At 57.4% G+C, this 14,474-nt stretch overlaps 1 protein-coding gene across 2 annotated transcripts; it reads left to right on the forward strand.

The window, feature by feature from the left end:
• The first annotated feature begins 6,992 nt into the window (after positions 1–6,992).
• Positions 6,993–13,429, forward strand: CFAP410 (cilia and flagella associated protein 410). Of its 2 annotated transcripts, XM_012550210.2 has the most exons (7): positions 6,993–7,213; positions 10,024–10,042; positions 10,384–10,430; positions 10,690–10,919; positions 11,499–11,673; positions 11,899–12,106; positions 12,695–13,429. In XM_012550210.2, the coding sequence occupies exons 1-7, from the start codon at positions 7,137–7,139 to the stop codon at positions 12,821–12,823; spliced, it is 885 nt and encodes a 294-aa protein (XP_012405664.1). In that variant the 5' UTR covers positions 6,993–7,136; the 3' UTR covers positions 12,824–13,429. The 2 variants fall into 2 exon arrangements, with proteins under 2 accessions (XP_012405664.1, XP_031824205.1); XM_031968345.1 differs by lacking the exons at positions 6,993–7,213; positions 10,384–10,430 and adding an exon at positions 7,333–7,452.
• The last annotated feature ends 1,045 nt before the right edge of the window (positions 13,430–14,474 follow it).

Genomic DNA, 14,474 nt, shown 5'->3' on the forward strand with positions numbered 1-14,474 from the left:
GCATGGATGCTGGGAACTCTGCTCCAATCAGACTGCAAAGGACAAGCAGTTGGGGAAGGGTGCAATGGTGAGAGGAGGCAGAGTCCTCCCAGTGCAGAGCCCAGCTCTGCTGCAGTGAACAAGAAAAACCTGACTGCATACACCCAGCTCTTCCTCCCTCCCTCCCTCCTTTCCTCCTCCCTTCTCTTCTCCCCTTCCCCTCCTATCTCCTTTCTCCTCTTCTTCCCTCCTCTTCACTTCTCTCCCCTCCTCTCTTCAACTCTCTCCCTCTCCTCCCCTTTCCTGCACTTCCCTCCTTTCTTCTTCTCTTCTCCCCCACCTCCTCTTACTCACTCCCTCTCCTCTCCTCTCCCAACTTTTCCTCTCCTTTCTCCTCCATCTCTTCTTTCCTCTCCCTTCCTCTCCTCTCCTCTCCTCTTTTCATCTCCTCTCCCCTTCTCTCTTCTCTCTCAACTCCTTTCCTTTTCTCTCCCCTCCCCTTTTCTCCTCTTTTCCTCTCCTCTCCCTCCCCGCCCAAAGACACCACCACCCAGGAGACAACCCAAAGGAAACACTTCCTTCCATCTCCTTGAAGCCCTCCGTCCCCAGACCAGGCCAGCCCCCTTAAAGGCTTGTCTTCTTCCTCCCTCCCCCAGGATCTCCTGGGGCCTGGCTCTATCAAAGAGTAAATACAAAAGCACAGGCAGCCGTGGGATCTGCTCTCAACGGCCCCAAACATCCACATCCAATGGAGGGAGAAAGAGTTTGGCCACAGGGCGGGATACTGGGGACCAGATTCGGGGACTAGCGACTGGGGACTGGACGTGGGGAGGAAGGGCCGCTTCCTCACGTGGGATGTGGTGGGGCTGGGCTGGAGCAGAGATCTCATTCTGCGGATGGGCAAGAACTGGAAGTCTGGGAGCAGGGTCCCGCCAAGGCCCTTTGGGGGGCGGCCACTACTATGCTGGACCAGCCCTCCTGTTTCCTGCCAACACCTCCTGCTGCAGGCTTTGCCCCAAGATTGTGGGGGGTGCCCCCAACCCCCAAGAAGTGGGTGGCACCTGATTAACTCTGAGGGTTCAAACACCACTTGGGAAGGAACTGAAGGAGAATGAACTTGTCCATGTAGATGATAAGCAGACAGAAATGAGAAGTGGAGGGGGGAAGAATGGGAAGAAGAAGAGGAAGAAGAGGAAGAGAAAGAGGATGAAGAGAAAGAGATGGAGGAGGAGGAAGAGGAGGGGAGGAGAGGAAAAGGAGGAGGAGGGTAGAGAGCAGTGCAAAGAGGCCTGGACCTGGAGTCAAGAAAACCGATGGCTCCACCATTCGTAGGCTCCATGACTTCTGTGCTTCGTGTCTTTGAGCCTCGGCCTCCTCACGATGAACTGTGCCCAAAGGCTCTTGTGAGGAGACAGGACCAGGAGCTGCTGGCTGTCTCCCAGAGGCCAAGCCCCCAGGCCTGAATGAGGGTGGGCCTGAGGTCCCTGCCCCCAGCTGTTCCTCATGTCCACAGCACGAAGCCCCCCCTCACCTACAGAGGAGGCCAGGCTCACTCGGGGGAACCCCCAGCCTAGGAGAAACACAAAGGGAAGGCTCTGCAGGAAGCCAGGCTCAGCCAGCAGACACCAGCAAAGGCATCTGGGAGCCGAAGAAAGTTTGCCAGCTCCCGATTGGCTCCTGCCCCATAAGGTAAGTAGCCTCCCAGGCACATTCACCACACTATGTCCATAGAGCACTAGCAGCTGGAAGCCCTCACTGGGGGCACAGCCAGGGCCTTCCCAGAAGCAGGCTGGTCAGCCCCTTCTATGGGAAGGATGGCATTCACTTCCCAACCCCATTACCCAGGATCCCAGATCTAGAACTGAGGGGACCTCAGAGGCCTTGAGGCTCAGGACATGCCTTGGTCAAGGTCCCAGAGAAAGTGGCAGAACTGGAATCTGGGTCCTCTGACCCCAGAGCCAGGGCTCTTTTGCTGCCATCCAATAAGGGTCCGGGAGCATGACAGGCAGGACAGCTCCCTCCCGGCTCTCGGCCTGGGCCCAGGACCTTCACGAGGCAGCTCCTGCCCCAGCTCCTCACAAGGCCCTCCTGGAGGATCGGGAGCCCCCCTGGGCTGGCCAGACGTCTGCCTTGGGGAGAGCCCCTGGAGAGAGACAGTTGATGGGGACAATGAAGGCGCCTGTCTTTTCTGGGGCAAAATGTCCATCTGTCTGCCCCCCCTTCCCTCACTCACTGAGAGTGTGCCCCATCTTTGGCACTCTGGGGATTCCAAAGAACACGCCTCCAGCATCTTCCAGCTCCTGCCTCCTGGAGGCTCCCTCCGTGGGTGACTCAGCCCCTTCCCAGCAGTTGGGAGTCAGCATTGGTTACTCAGGAGTTAACAAAGGAGGTTTGCTTCTCGGGTACATGTGGCCCCCCTCACCTCCTCATCCTCTACGCCTCACAGTACATCTGGCCAAGAAGACAGAGGGCATGTGACCCTCCCCCCCCCCCCCCCCCCCCCCCCCCCCCCCCCCCCCCCCCCCCCGAGGTGCATAAGCGACCAGGGGAAGTGACTGGGAAGCTGTGACCACTTCAGGTCAGGGAAAGAACTTGCCTCCCTTTCCTGGAGGAAGCGGACCACACAAGGTGGGTCTGAGGTGGGGAAACAACCTGGAGCCCTGTCCATTCCCCCCCCCCCCCCCCTGCTGTGTCCAGATCCTGGAGGCCTTGCCTTCCTCCCGGACTCTCCCATTTAAGAGAGAGACTTCTCTCCTGGATTACTGCATTTCCACAGAACTTTGCGTCCCAGGCCCCCCATCTTCTTCCTTAGAAGGGAAGCTTCCTGAGGGCAGGCCCCATCTTTCTACCTGTATCCCCAGCACCAGCATGATATCTGGCATGCAGTAAGAGTTTAATAAGTGCTCATGGCTAATTCATCCTTTGGAAGAATTCCCTGGGGCCAGAAACAGGAGCAAAGGCAGTCTTACACAGAGGCAACCTGGGGACGTGTCCAGGAAGGGGGTGGCGAGCTCTGACAGCCCAGAGGAGGTGCTTTCGGGGGCTGCGGGGTGACTGCCCGTCAGACATGCCCTAGTGGAGATCCTCATGCAGGTCTAGGCTGGACCAGAAGGCACCTTGCCAAGTGCCGGCCCTCTGCGGCCCAGGCTCCCCCTCCACACCCGTGCGCCAGGTGGGAGCCCTTTCCTGGCAGGGAAGCTCACTCTCTGGGGATCGTGACCCTCCCATGCCCTGGAAAGCTCCCTGCAGTCTGAGCTTTCGGTGGGCCACGCCAGGGCAAGGCTGACCTCAGGTCACTCAGCCAGCCGGTCAGCAGCAGGTGGCTCCCCGCTTCCTTCCCCAGGATGGTTCTGGATGCCCTGGGAACCATCTGTACCAATGCGGTCAGAATCTAGAGGAAGAAAATGAGAAGTGCACAATTAACAACAGGGATCCCAAAGCACCGGCCTGCCGCGGCGGGCCGTGGGGCGGACCAAGTCCACAGGGAAGGAAAGCATTTCAGAAGCCTGTCTGCCCGAGCCAACACCTGAGCCCCGGCCTCTTGGAGAGGGCTGGGAAGGGCATGGAGAAGAGCGTGTTCCTTTTGCCGGGCTGGGCTCCCAAAGCCCCAGGCCGAACGGCCTCCTTCTCCATTAGTGGCAGCTGCGGCGGCCCACAGCCTGCAGACTGCTCTGCCCATCCCAGGGCGCTGCTTGAAAGTTTAGAGATGGGAAAACGGGCCAGAATGGCTCTTTCACAAGTTTCAGGAACACCACAGAGGCCATTATTCCGAGGTCAGGAAGACCTTGGGCAGCACAAGGCCTGCCCATGAAAACCGAGGAGGGGAGCGGGCAGAGCCTGCGCCTTCTGGTCATGAATAATAAACGGGAGCAAAGAGGCCCCAGGGTCTGCAGAGAAAAGTGGCAGGGCAGCGGGCAGAGAAAAGCAGCAGGGGCAGCAGGTAGGAAGGAGGAAGGGCGGCCGGGCCCTCAGCTCCCTGACTCTCAGCTTCCTGCCAGAAATTCTTCTCAGAAACATCCTCCTTCAGCCTTATTTCCAGGAATTTCTTGTTAGGAAATCAAGGTCTCTTCAGCTGCCTGGTCAGGTGGGCAGCCCTTTCCAGCCTCGCCGGGCCCAAGAAGGAGTCGGAGGTCCTAAAGGGGAGATCAGCGTCTCCAGCCTTCAACCAGCCTTTTCCTCCTAATAGCTGCCAGGTGACAGACTGGCCATGGAAACAGGCTATCCCCGCGCCCTGGAGGAGCGCAGTGTCTGGTGGAAGGAGAGCTGAGGCCTTTGTTCGGAACCTCTGCCTCCCTCCTTGCCTCTGACCCAAAAGGCCTGCGCTTCCTCCAATCTTGTCCATCTACTAGAAACCCAACCCCCCTCCCCACAAATGGGACCTAGCTCCTGTTGGTCCTGCACATGCCGAGAGAGGTCCTTGTTGCCTCTTCCTTGAGAGATAGTGTTTGGCCCACGTAGGCATTTAATAAGTGCTTATTGGCTGATTGCACAAACAGGGCGGTCCGGCCTCAGCTTTCCCATAGTTAAGAGGCAGACTGCTGTCACCTCAAAGGTCACCATCAGCACATGGTGCCAGGAGAGACCAGACACACTGCTCTATCCCTGGGAGCTGGAAAAGGGAAGGGAGGAAATTGGAGTGGAGTCCCTACTATGTGCAGGCATTCCACCTCATCGGTGTTACCTCATTTGAGCCTTACAATCACCCACCCACGATGCTTCCGAAGAAATAAAGACTGGCTTGTTCTCCAGCTGATAAATGGTCAAAGGATGTGAACAGACAATTTTCAGATGAAGAAACTGAAACTATTTCTAGTCAGATGGAAAGTGTTCCAAATCACTATTGATCAGAGAAATGCAAATTAAGACAACTCTGAGGTACCACTGCACACCTCTCAGATTGGCTAAGATGGCAGGAAAAGACAAGGACCAATACTGGAGGGGATATGGGAAAACTGGGATACAGTTTTAAAAAACGGGAATACATTGTTAGTGAAGCTGTGAATGGATCCAACCATTCTGGAGAGCAATTTGGAACTATGCTCAAAAAGTTATCAAACTGTGCATTCCCCTTTGACCCAACAGTGTTTCTACTGGGCCTGTATCCCCAAGACATCTTAAAGGAGGGAAAGGGACCTGTACGTGCACGAATGTTTGTGGCAGCCCTTTTGTAGTGGCCAGAAACTGGAAAGTAAGTGGCTGCCCATCGGTGGGGGAATGGCTGAATAAACTGTGGTATATGAATGTTATGGAATTTTGTTGTTCTGTAAGAAATGACCGGCAGGATGATTCCAGAAAGTCCTGGAGAGACTTACAGGAATTGATGCTGAGTGAAATGAGCAGCGCCAGGAGATCATTCTATACTTCAACAACAATACTATATGATGATCAATTCTGATGGATGTGGTCCTTCAACAATGAGATAATTCAAACCAGTTCCAATTGTTCAATGATGAAAAGAACCATCTACAACCAGAGAGAGGATTGTGGGAACTGAGTGTGGACCACAACATAACATTTTCAGTCTTTCTGTTGTAGCTTGCTTGCATTTTATTTTGCATTTTTTTTACTAGTTTGATTTGACTTTTCTTGTGTAGCACAATAATTGTATAAATATGTATGCATACATCAGATTTAACATATATTGAACTACTTGCCATCTAGGGGAGGGCTTGGGGGAATGGAGGGAAAATTGGAACACAATTGCAAGGGCTCATATTTGAAGAATTGTCCACACATGTTTTGAAGGAAGGAAGGAAGGAAGGAGGGAAGGGAGGAAGGAAGGAAGGAGGGAAGGAAGGAAGGAAGAAAGAAAGGAAGGAGGGAAGGAGGAAGGAAGAGAGGAAGGAAGGAAGGAAGGAAGGAAGGAAGGAGGGGAAGGAAGGAAGGAAGGAAGGAAGGAAGGAAGGAAGGAAGGAAGGAAGGAAGGAAGGAAGGAAGGAAGGAAGGAAGGAGGGAAGGAAGAAAAGAAGGAAGGAGGGAAGGAAGGAGGGAGGGAGGGAGGGAGGAAGGAAGGGAGGGAGGGAGGGAAGAAAGGAAGGAAACCACTAAGAAAAAGAAAAAAAAGACTGCCTTGCTCCCAGCTTGCTTATGGCTGCTGTTTCCTGGGACAGCAGGTGGCACCAGGTCTGGGGATGGGAAAGTCTGCCTTCAGTTCCAGCCTCCAAGACATCCTAGCTGTGAGATCCTAACAAGTCACTTCACCCTGCCTGCCTCAGTTTCCTTCCTAGAAAACGTGCTGGAGGGAAATGGTGAATCCCTCCAGCATCTCTGCGGAGGAACCCCCGGGGGGCCTGAGTCGAGCCCTCGGGGTAACTCGGGTGGCCGCGGCTGGGAGGGTGTGACCGCCGGGTCTGTCCCGCCGCTGCGCGGCGCACAACTGTCCCAGGAGGGGAGGCTGCGGCCCGGAGCAGGGGAGCACAGAAGTGGGGGGTCCGCCAGGGCCGGCCCTACGATGTGCCCGTCACGCGCCAGGCGCGGGGCTCAGCGCCGGGGACGCTCCACACGTGTGTAAAGGCTGCCGAGGGCAGGAGCCGCCGGGTCTCCCCAGGCCTCAGCTCCCTACGTGTAAAAGAGGGACCGGGCCCAGGATCCCCGAGGACGCTCTCGGCCAGGACTGGGGCAGGGAGTCCCTGCGGCCTCTAACCTCACTCCCCGCGCCTCGCTTTCCCCCCCTCTAAAGGGGCTCCCCGAGGCTGCAGAGCGAGGACGGACTGACCGCGCTGGAAGCCCGGCCCTTCTGCGCGCCCGGCCACCCTCCCGTCTCACCCGGGGCCACGCCGGGACACGCGGGAGCCCAGCCTACAGGCCCGTGGCGGCCCGGACGGCCCCAGGCGTTCTGCGCATGTCCCCGGGGCAGGGGCCCGGCTGAGGAGAGGGGGGTGGGGGCAGGGGGGTGAAGGGAAAACAGCGCCTGTGCGGCGTGAAGTGGCCCGGAGGGAGGAGTCTCTGGGGCCTGACACGTGACCCATGCGGCGCGCCAATCCCGGCGCGCCTTTCAGCCCCGCCCCCTGGCGACGCTCAAGCCCCGCCCCTTAGAAACGTGCCGCCGCCCAGGGATGGAGCCGCCCCGGTCCGCGGACCGGCCCGCGGCTCTGTCGCTTGTTCGCTAGCTCGCTTGCTGGGCTCTGCGGCGAACCGGTACCTCTGCCAGGCAAGCCATGAAGCTGACCCGGAAAATGGTGCTGTCCCGGGCCAAGGCCTCGGAGCTGGAAAGCGTGAGGAAGCTAAACTGCTGGTGAGGGGGCGGGCCAGAATGAGAGCACGGCGCATGCGTTCCTTTCCCGGCCTGCCCGCCTCCCCGAACTGCGCGTGTGCTCCGCCGGGGGTGGGGGGAGGGGGAAGGAATGGGACGCGGAGAGTGGGCAGGACTGCGCGTGCGCTCCGCCGGATGCGGGGGTGATGACGGGGGAGACAGTTGGCTTTCTCAGATGGAAATGGGAGTCTTGGCCCCTGCCTGCTTCGCTTTCCTTCTCTGTAAATTGGGGGCCCCGTGAGGGTCAAGTGAGCCCAGGCCTTTCGGCCCCCTGGCCTCGGAATCACCGACCGTGTCAGCATTAGGTTAACTGATCACATGAGTGTCAGGGTCACTGTCAGTGTCAGGGTCACTGACCGTGTCAGTGTTGGGGTCATGGATCATGTCAGTATCAGGGTCACTGACTGTGTCAGTATCAGGGTCACTGACCGTGTCAGTGTTGGGGTCATTGATCATGTCTGTATCTGGGTCACTGACCATGCCTGTGTCAGGGGTTACTGATCGTGTCTGTGTCACTATGGCAGTATCAGGGTCACTAACTGTGTCAGTATCAGGGTCACTGACCATGTCAGTGTTGGGGTCATAGATCATGTCAGTATCAGGGTCACTGACTGTGTCAGTATCAGGGTCACTGACCGTGTCAGTGTTGGGGGTCAGGATCATGTCAGTATCAGGTCACTGACGGTCAGTATCAGGTCACTGACCGGTCGGTTGGGGCCATTGATCATGTTCTGTATTCGGGTCACTGACCGCCTCAAGTCAGGGTTACTGATCGGTCTGTATAAGTGTCACTTGGGTCAGATCAGGGTCACTGACCGTTCAGTGTTGGGGCATTGGATCATGTCTGTATCTGGGTCACGACCATGCCTGTGCCAGGAGTTACCGATCGTGCTGTATTAGTGTCACCATGTCGTATCAGGTCACAACTGTGTCAGTATCAGGGTCACTGACCGTGTCAATGTTGGGGCTCTGATCAGTTCGTATTCGGTCACTGACCATGCCTGTGTCAGGAGTTACTGATCGTGTCTGTATTAAGTGTCACTATGTCAGTATCAGGGTCACTAACTGTGTCAGTATCAGGGTCACTGACCGTGTCAATGTTGGGGTCATTGATCATGTCTGTATCTGGGTCACTGACCATGCCTGTGTCAGGAGTTACTGATTGTGTCTGTAATGTCACTATGTCAGTATCAGGTCACTAACTGTGTCAGTATCAGGGTCACTGACCATGTCAGTGTTGGGGTCATGGATCATGTCAGTATCAGGGTCACTGACTGTGTCAGTATCAGGGTCACTGACCGTGTCAATGTTGGGGTCATTGATCATGTCTGTATCTGGGTCACTGACCATGCCTGTGTCAGGAGTTACTGATCGTGTCTGTATTAAGTGTCACTATGTCAGTATCAGGGTCACTAACTGTGTCAGTATCAGGGTCACTGACCGTGTCAGTGTTGGGGTCATGGATCATGTCAGTATCAGGGTCACTGACTGTGTCAGTATCAGGGTCACTGACCGTGTCAGTGTTGGGGTCATTGATCATGTCTGTATCTGGGTCACTGACCATGCCTGTGTCAGGGGTTACTGATTGTGTCTGTATTAAGTGTCACTATGTCAGTGTCAGGATCACTGATCATGTCAGTATTAGGGTCAAGGACCATGTGGATATCAGGGTCACTGACCGTGTCAGTGTTGGGGTCATTGATTGCGTCTGTATCAGGGTCACTGACTGTGTCGGTATCAGGGTCACTGACCGTGTCAGTGTTGGAGTCATTGATCATGTCTGTATCTGGGTCACTGACCATGCCTGTGTCAGGGTTACTGATCGTGTCGTAGTCACTATGGCAGTATCAGGTCACTAACTGTGTCAGTATTAGGTCACTGACCATGTCAGTGTTGGGGCATAGATCATGTCAGTATCAGGGTCACTGACGTGTCAGATCAGGGTCACTGACCTTGTCAGTGTTGGGGTCATGGATCATGTCAGTATCAGGGTCACTAACTGTGTCAGTATCAGGGTCACTGACCATGTCAGTGTTGGGGTCATGGATCATGTCAGTATCAGGGTCACTGACTGTGTCAGTATCAGGGTCACTGACCGTGTCAGTGTTGGAGTCATTGATCATGTCTGTATCTGGGTCACTGACCATGCCTGTGTCAGGGGTTACTGATTGTGTCTGTATTAAGTGTCACTATGTCAGTATCAGGGTCACTAACTGTGTCAGTATCAGGGTCACTGACCGTGTCAGTGTTGGGGTCATTGATCACGTCTGTATCAGGGTCACTGACCGTGTCCGTGTTGGGGTCATTGATCATGTCTATATCAGGGTCACTGACAGTATCAGTATCAGGGTCACTGACCGTGTCAGTGTTGGGGTCATTGATCATGTCTGTATCAGGGTCACTGACTGTGTCAGTATCAGGGTCACTGATTGATTGCAGGTATCAGCATCACTGACCGTGTCGGTTTTAGGGTCACTGACCAGCTGGTATTGGGGTCACTGATCAGCCAATGTTGGAGTCACTGACATGTCAGCATTAGGGTGTTGGGGTCACTGTGTCAGGGTTGAGGTCACTGACTGGCTGGTGTTGGAGGCTGAGCATGATCCAGTACCCCTGGCTGCAATCAGCATTTGGGGCTGCCTTGTCACACGGGGACAGTCATTCAGGCCCCTTGGGAGCTCCATTGTTTGGCCCATGGTGAGCCTGGAATCCCCCCAAGACAGGAGATGGAAAGCACTGGAAGCGCTCTTTTTGCCCGCCTCACCGATTCGATTTCTCTCTTCTGCTTTCAGGGGCAGCCGCCTCACCGATGTAAGTGCGATGTCTTCTGGCGGGGCCCTTTCCTGCGGAAGTGAATGGAGCCCTTTCTGGGGGGAGGGCCGCCCCCCAGGCCCCATGGTGACATGATAGTCCCCCGGCCTTCCCTCACGGTTTCCTCCCGGGGTTGGCAGGTCAGGGCCATCTTTTCCTTGCCATGGGGCCCCAAGATGGGAATATTCCCGAACGTGAGGCGCCGTGGGGTCCAGCCAGCTCCCCCGGGCTCTCGCTCCTTCCTCCCCCCTTCACTTGCACCCAGACGGGGAAGGCAGATGGCTGGCCCCCTCCCCTTGGGTCAGGGACGGCTGACCCGGGCACACTCTCTGTGCTTCCAGATCTCCATCTGTCGGAGTTTGCCCAGCATCGAAGTGATCACCCTCAGGTGGGCACAGGCCGCTGGCAGCCCCCCCGTGGAGCACCCGATATCCCCAGCCCTCCCCAGGGGCCAGCCTCAGCCTCCCTTCAGGGCCCTTGGTCCTTGTCCAACAAGCACGCCCTGGCTCTTTGGCAAGGGCCGTGGGGGTTGGGTTCTGAGCTCAGAATGCCTGCCTCCGGCCAGGGTGACCCGAGGGGCAGGGAGGCGCTGGGCGGGGGGCTCCAGGCCCGGAGGGGTCCCCCAGTGACCGCTCTCCTCGGTCCAGTGTCAATAGCATCTCCAGCCTGGAGCCCGTGAGCCACTGCCCGAACCTGAGCGAGCTCTACCTGCGGAAAAACAGCATCCCCAGCCTGGATGAGCTCTTCTACCTGAAGGAGCTGCCCCGCCTCCGAGTGCTGTGGATGGCCGAAAACCCCTGCTGTGGCTCCGACCCGCGGCAGTACCGCATGACCGTGCTCCGCAACCTGCCCGGCCTGCAGAAGCTGGACAACCAAAGTAGGCGGTGCTGGCGGGTCCTGCTCCCAGACGGAGGGACGCACTCAGACTGGGGGCTCGAGCTGCACAGCTAAGGGGGGACTCAAACTGGAGGGCCTGAGCTGCACAGTGGGGGGGGGGGACTTAAACTGGGGGGCCTGGGCTGCACAGCGGGGGGGGAACTTAAACTGGGGGGCCTGAGCTGCACAGCGGGGGGGGGGACTTAAACTGGGGGGCCTGAGCTGCACAACGGGGGTTCTCTGGGATTGGCCAGTCCTGGCCTCATCAGTATGTCCAACTCTCCTAATGCCATTGGGGCATTTGTTAGCAGAGGCGCTGGAGGAGTTGGCCATTCCCTTCTCCAGCTCATTTTCCAGATGAGGAAACTGAGGCAGGCAGGGACCTGGCCAGAGTCACGCAGCTAGGAAGCCCAGCTGATCAGGAGGGAAGGGGCTTCACCTCTAGGAGGAGCTGCAGCCCACAGGAACTTTGGCAAGGGCTCTCAGCCTGAGTTTGCTCATCTGGAAAATGGGGGTGGGGGTTCTGGGGGCCCGCCCCAGCTTTGGACCTAAATGCACCCCGGGCTCCGCTCTCCCACAGCTGTCACCGAAGAAGAGCTGTCACAAGCCTTGATGGAGGGCAAGGAGATCACGACCGCTCCGGCCAGGCAGGCCTCCGAAAATGGCCACGCCGAGCTCTCCTGTGAGCTGAGCACTGTTGACTCGTCCGCAGACACGGAGAGCGATGCCCTCAGCGAGAGTATGGAGGAGACCAAGTGAGGCTCCCTGCGCTCTCCAGAGGGGCCCGCGGGGGCCAGCACAGTGGGGTGCACCTGGACCAGTTGGCTCCTTCTGCCCTCCTTGAGCCCCCCAAACCTCCGAGACCTGAGGGACCAGTCAGGAGGCCTGGGTGGGGAGGGCGAGGGAAGAGCAAACAAGTCTGTGGGGACCACGGCCCCCCTCTGTACTCCCACACCAATCCCCACTCTCACTCTGTTCAGCAAAATCCGGGAGCAGCTCGGCATGAAGCCCCTCCCCAGGGACCGGTTTCCTTCCTTCTCCCCAAGAGCATCATCAGTCGGTAGTCGTAAGAAGAGGGTCAGTGGGCCTGGGAGCACCTCCCCATGCAGCCAGTACGAGGACAGTCCTGGGGGAGCCCCGGGGCTCCCCACTTACCCAGAGGCTGGACTTCCGTCGGCACCCCCTGAAGTGAGTCAAAAGTCTGGGTTCTGGATGGGCCTTAGCAGGAGACCCCAGCCCAGGCACTGAGGGAGGGAACACCCCCCTCCCCCCCGCCCCCCCCCCGGTCCCATGGGGGCAGCTGGGAGGAGGCGTCCTAGAAAGATTTATCCAAAGAGTTGAGGGCCGCCCTCAGCCCCCACAGTCACTGAGTGACACAGTGTCCGTGTCTGGTCTTGGCCTGGCTCCCTGGCCCTCTGGTCACCTGAGCTCCCACTCACATTCACCCCTGGGGGCCAGCTAGGAGTCTGCAAAGGAGCCGAGAGGGAGCAGCAGGGGGCCGTTGGCCGGAGGTCAGCCAGTACTTTTTGACCACCTGCAGTGTGCCCGGCTGGGACAGCGGTCCCCACCGGGCTGGAAGATCGCCTCTGTCTGGGCAGTCCTTGGCTGAGACATGCAGTCGCCCACTCGCCCTCCCGATCCCCTGCTGGCTGGCGGGTAGCTTCGGGGCTAAGGGCCACCTTCTTGTTGGGGGGGAGAAGGGGCCCTCTTCCCAGCCAGCCCCAGCCCAGTGGGTTGTGTGGCCACAAGAAGCCCCTCCCTATCCTCCTTCCCCAGAACAACCTCCTGAATGCCGTCCTGCTGCTTCTGAAGGAGCTGGACGCCAAGGAGCTGGAGGTCGTCCAGCAGACCATCACCCGCCGGCTCCAGGCCCTGCAGAAACCCGAGCTGCCCCAGGATCGCTAGGGCCCGCCCTGCTCTGTTCAGCCCAAACCACACCACCGGGGTGCCTGGTGTGGTCAGCCCATGCAGTCGGCCACGTGGCTGCCCCCCCCCCCCCCAGGGACAGGGTGCAGGGGGAGGAGCCACCTGCAGAGGTCCCGTTTGGATCTGAGTGGTCCATTCAAAGTCCCGTCTTCCCAATAAGCAGAATTGCTCAGAACACATCCTTGCCTTCCTGAGGGGGCTGTAGGGAGACTTCCAGCCACAGGCACTGGAGGAAGTGGTTCCCCACCTGTGTCCTCTTCAGTCGAACCCTGACCCACAAGGCTGGGTGGGCCCTGGGGGCCACAAGGAGGCGAGAGGGACCCCAGTGCTGGGCCCCAAAGTCTTTCCCTTTGCCGGAGGCTATGAAGCTGTTAGGATCATCTCGAGAGGAAGCCTGGCCTCTTGATGCAGGGCCCCTGGGCTGCGGGTCTGACTGGGTTGGCTGCCCAGGGGGCCCTTGGGTTGTGGGTCCGGGAAATCCTGCATTTGCTGGGGGGGGGCGGGAGGGGGGTTACTGCTTTTTCTTGGGCTTCCTCCCACAAGCATCGCAATCTCAGTAAAATAAAGCGTTTTGTCAGAACGGCAGCTGGGCGGTGGTCATCCTTCGACCATCCCCTATCCCCAACCCCACTGGGCAGGGAGAAGAAAGCAATGGACACTGGACACAGTGAGCCGGACAGCCGGGGCTTAGGCTGGTGACCCGGACCCCTTATCTGACGATGGCCACAGCGCAACAAGAGGGGGGCGGGCCGATAATGGGGGAGTCTGGGCTGTGACCACCCACTGAGCCAGCTGCGGACCGGAGGCCAAAGGCTGCTCCTGGAGAAGCCCGGAAGCGGGACTTCAGCTCCCAGAAGCTTCCTGGACTCGGCAGAGACACATTTCGAGGGTTTTTCACTTGGAAAAGATCTTTTACCCTATAATTCGGTAACTTTGTGCTTGGGTCGTTTGGAAAATGTAGGTTCACTGAGTTACTAGGATCTTCCAAATAGGGACACTTTTCATGATCCAGCTGCAAAAAAATTAAAAAAAAAAAGGAACAAGATCGCATTAATATCAGCAGAGAATCAGAAAGATCTTTCATGATTGGGATTGTGTGGGTTTTAGGGGCAGCAGCAGTTTTCCAAAATTCTAACTTTCACTTGAAGGCTCAGATTTTATCAGTGGTAAGAAACACGGTCCGTTGTCCGGGAAGTCACAGATGGCTCATTTTTTAGGAGATGTCTACCCAGTGCCCTAGCCTGAAGAACCAGATTGTCGGCATGGTTTCAGATAAAAATGGCCTTCCATGAAAAACAGCGGGTCAGGCTCAAAAAGGGCCCTCTGGGCTGCAGAAGAGCTTTACCCACAACTCCATCTGGGAGCAGACGCTCCCTCCAGGGTTAGGGCTCAGAATGGATTGCTCTCAGCAAGAACATTCTTAAAGGTTTGTTTTTTCCTGGGAGTGGGCTGGGGCCCACGCTGACTCCCAAGAAGGCAGCCCCCAAGGTGCCAGATGCGGGCAAGAGGTTCCATGCCTGGAATAGTATGACTCCCCGTGGGTTTGTCGGGCACATCTGGAGCAGTGTCCATTCAGAGGCCCCAAGGACTGCTCTCTAAAGTGCAGCTGAAGTCTTGGTTCCCCCGGAGG

The sequence above is a fragment of the Sarcophilus harrisii genome, chromosome 4, assembly GCF_902635505.1.
Source record: "Sarcophilus harrisii chromosome 4, mSarHar1.11, whole genome shotgun sequence".
NCBI lineage: Eukaryota > Metazoa > Chordata > Mammalia > Dasyuromorphia > Dasyuridae > Sarcophilus > Sarcophilus harrisii.

Excerpts from the sequence above, each read along its gene's own strand:
- CFAP410 (XM_012550210.2), top strand. The coding sequence starts at position 7,137 with ATGAAGCTGACCCGGAAAATGGTGCTGTCCCGGGCCAAGGCCTCGGAG. Across the intron at positions 10,431-10,689 it reads ATCGAAGTGATCACCCTCAG|TGTCAATAGCATCTCCAGCC; the intron begins GTGGGCACAGGC and ends TCCTCGGTCCAG. Across the intron at positions 12,107-12,694 it reads TTCCGTCGGCACCCCCTGAA|AACAACCTCCTGAATGCCGT; the intron begins GTGAGTCAAAAG and ends CTCCTTCCCCAG.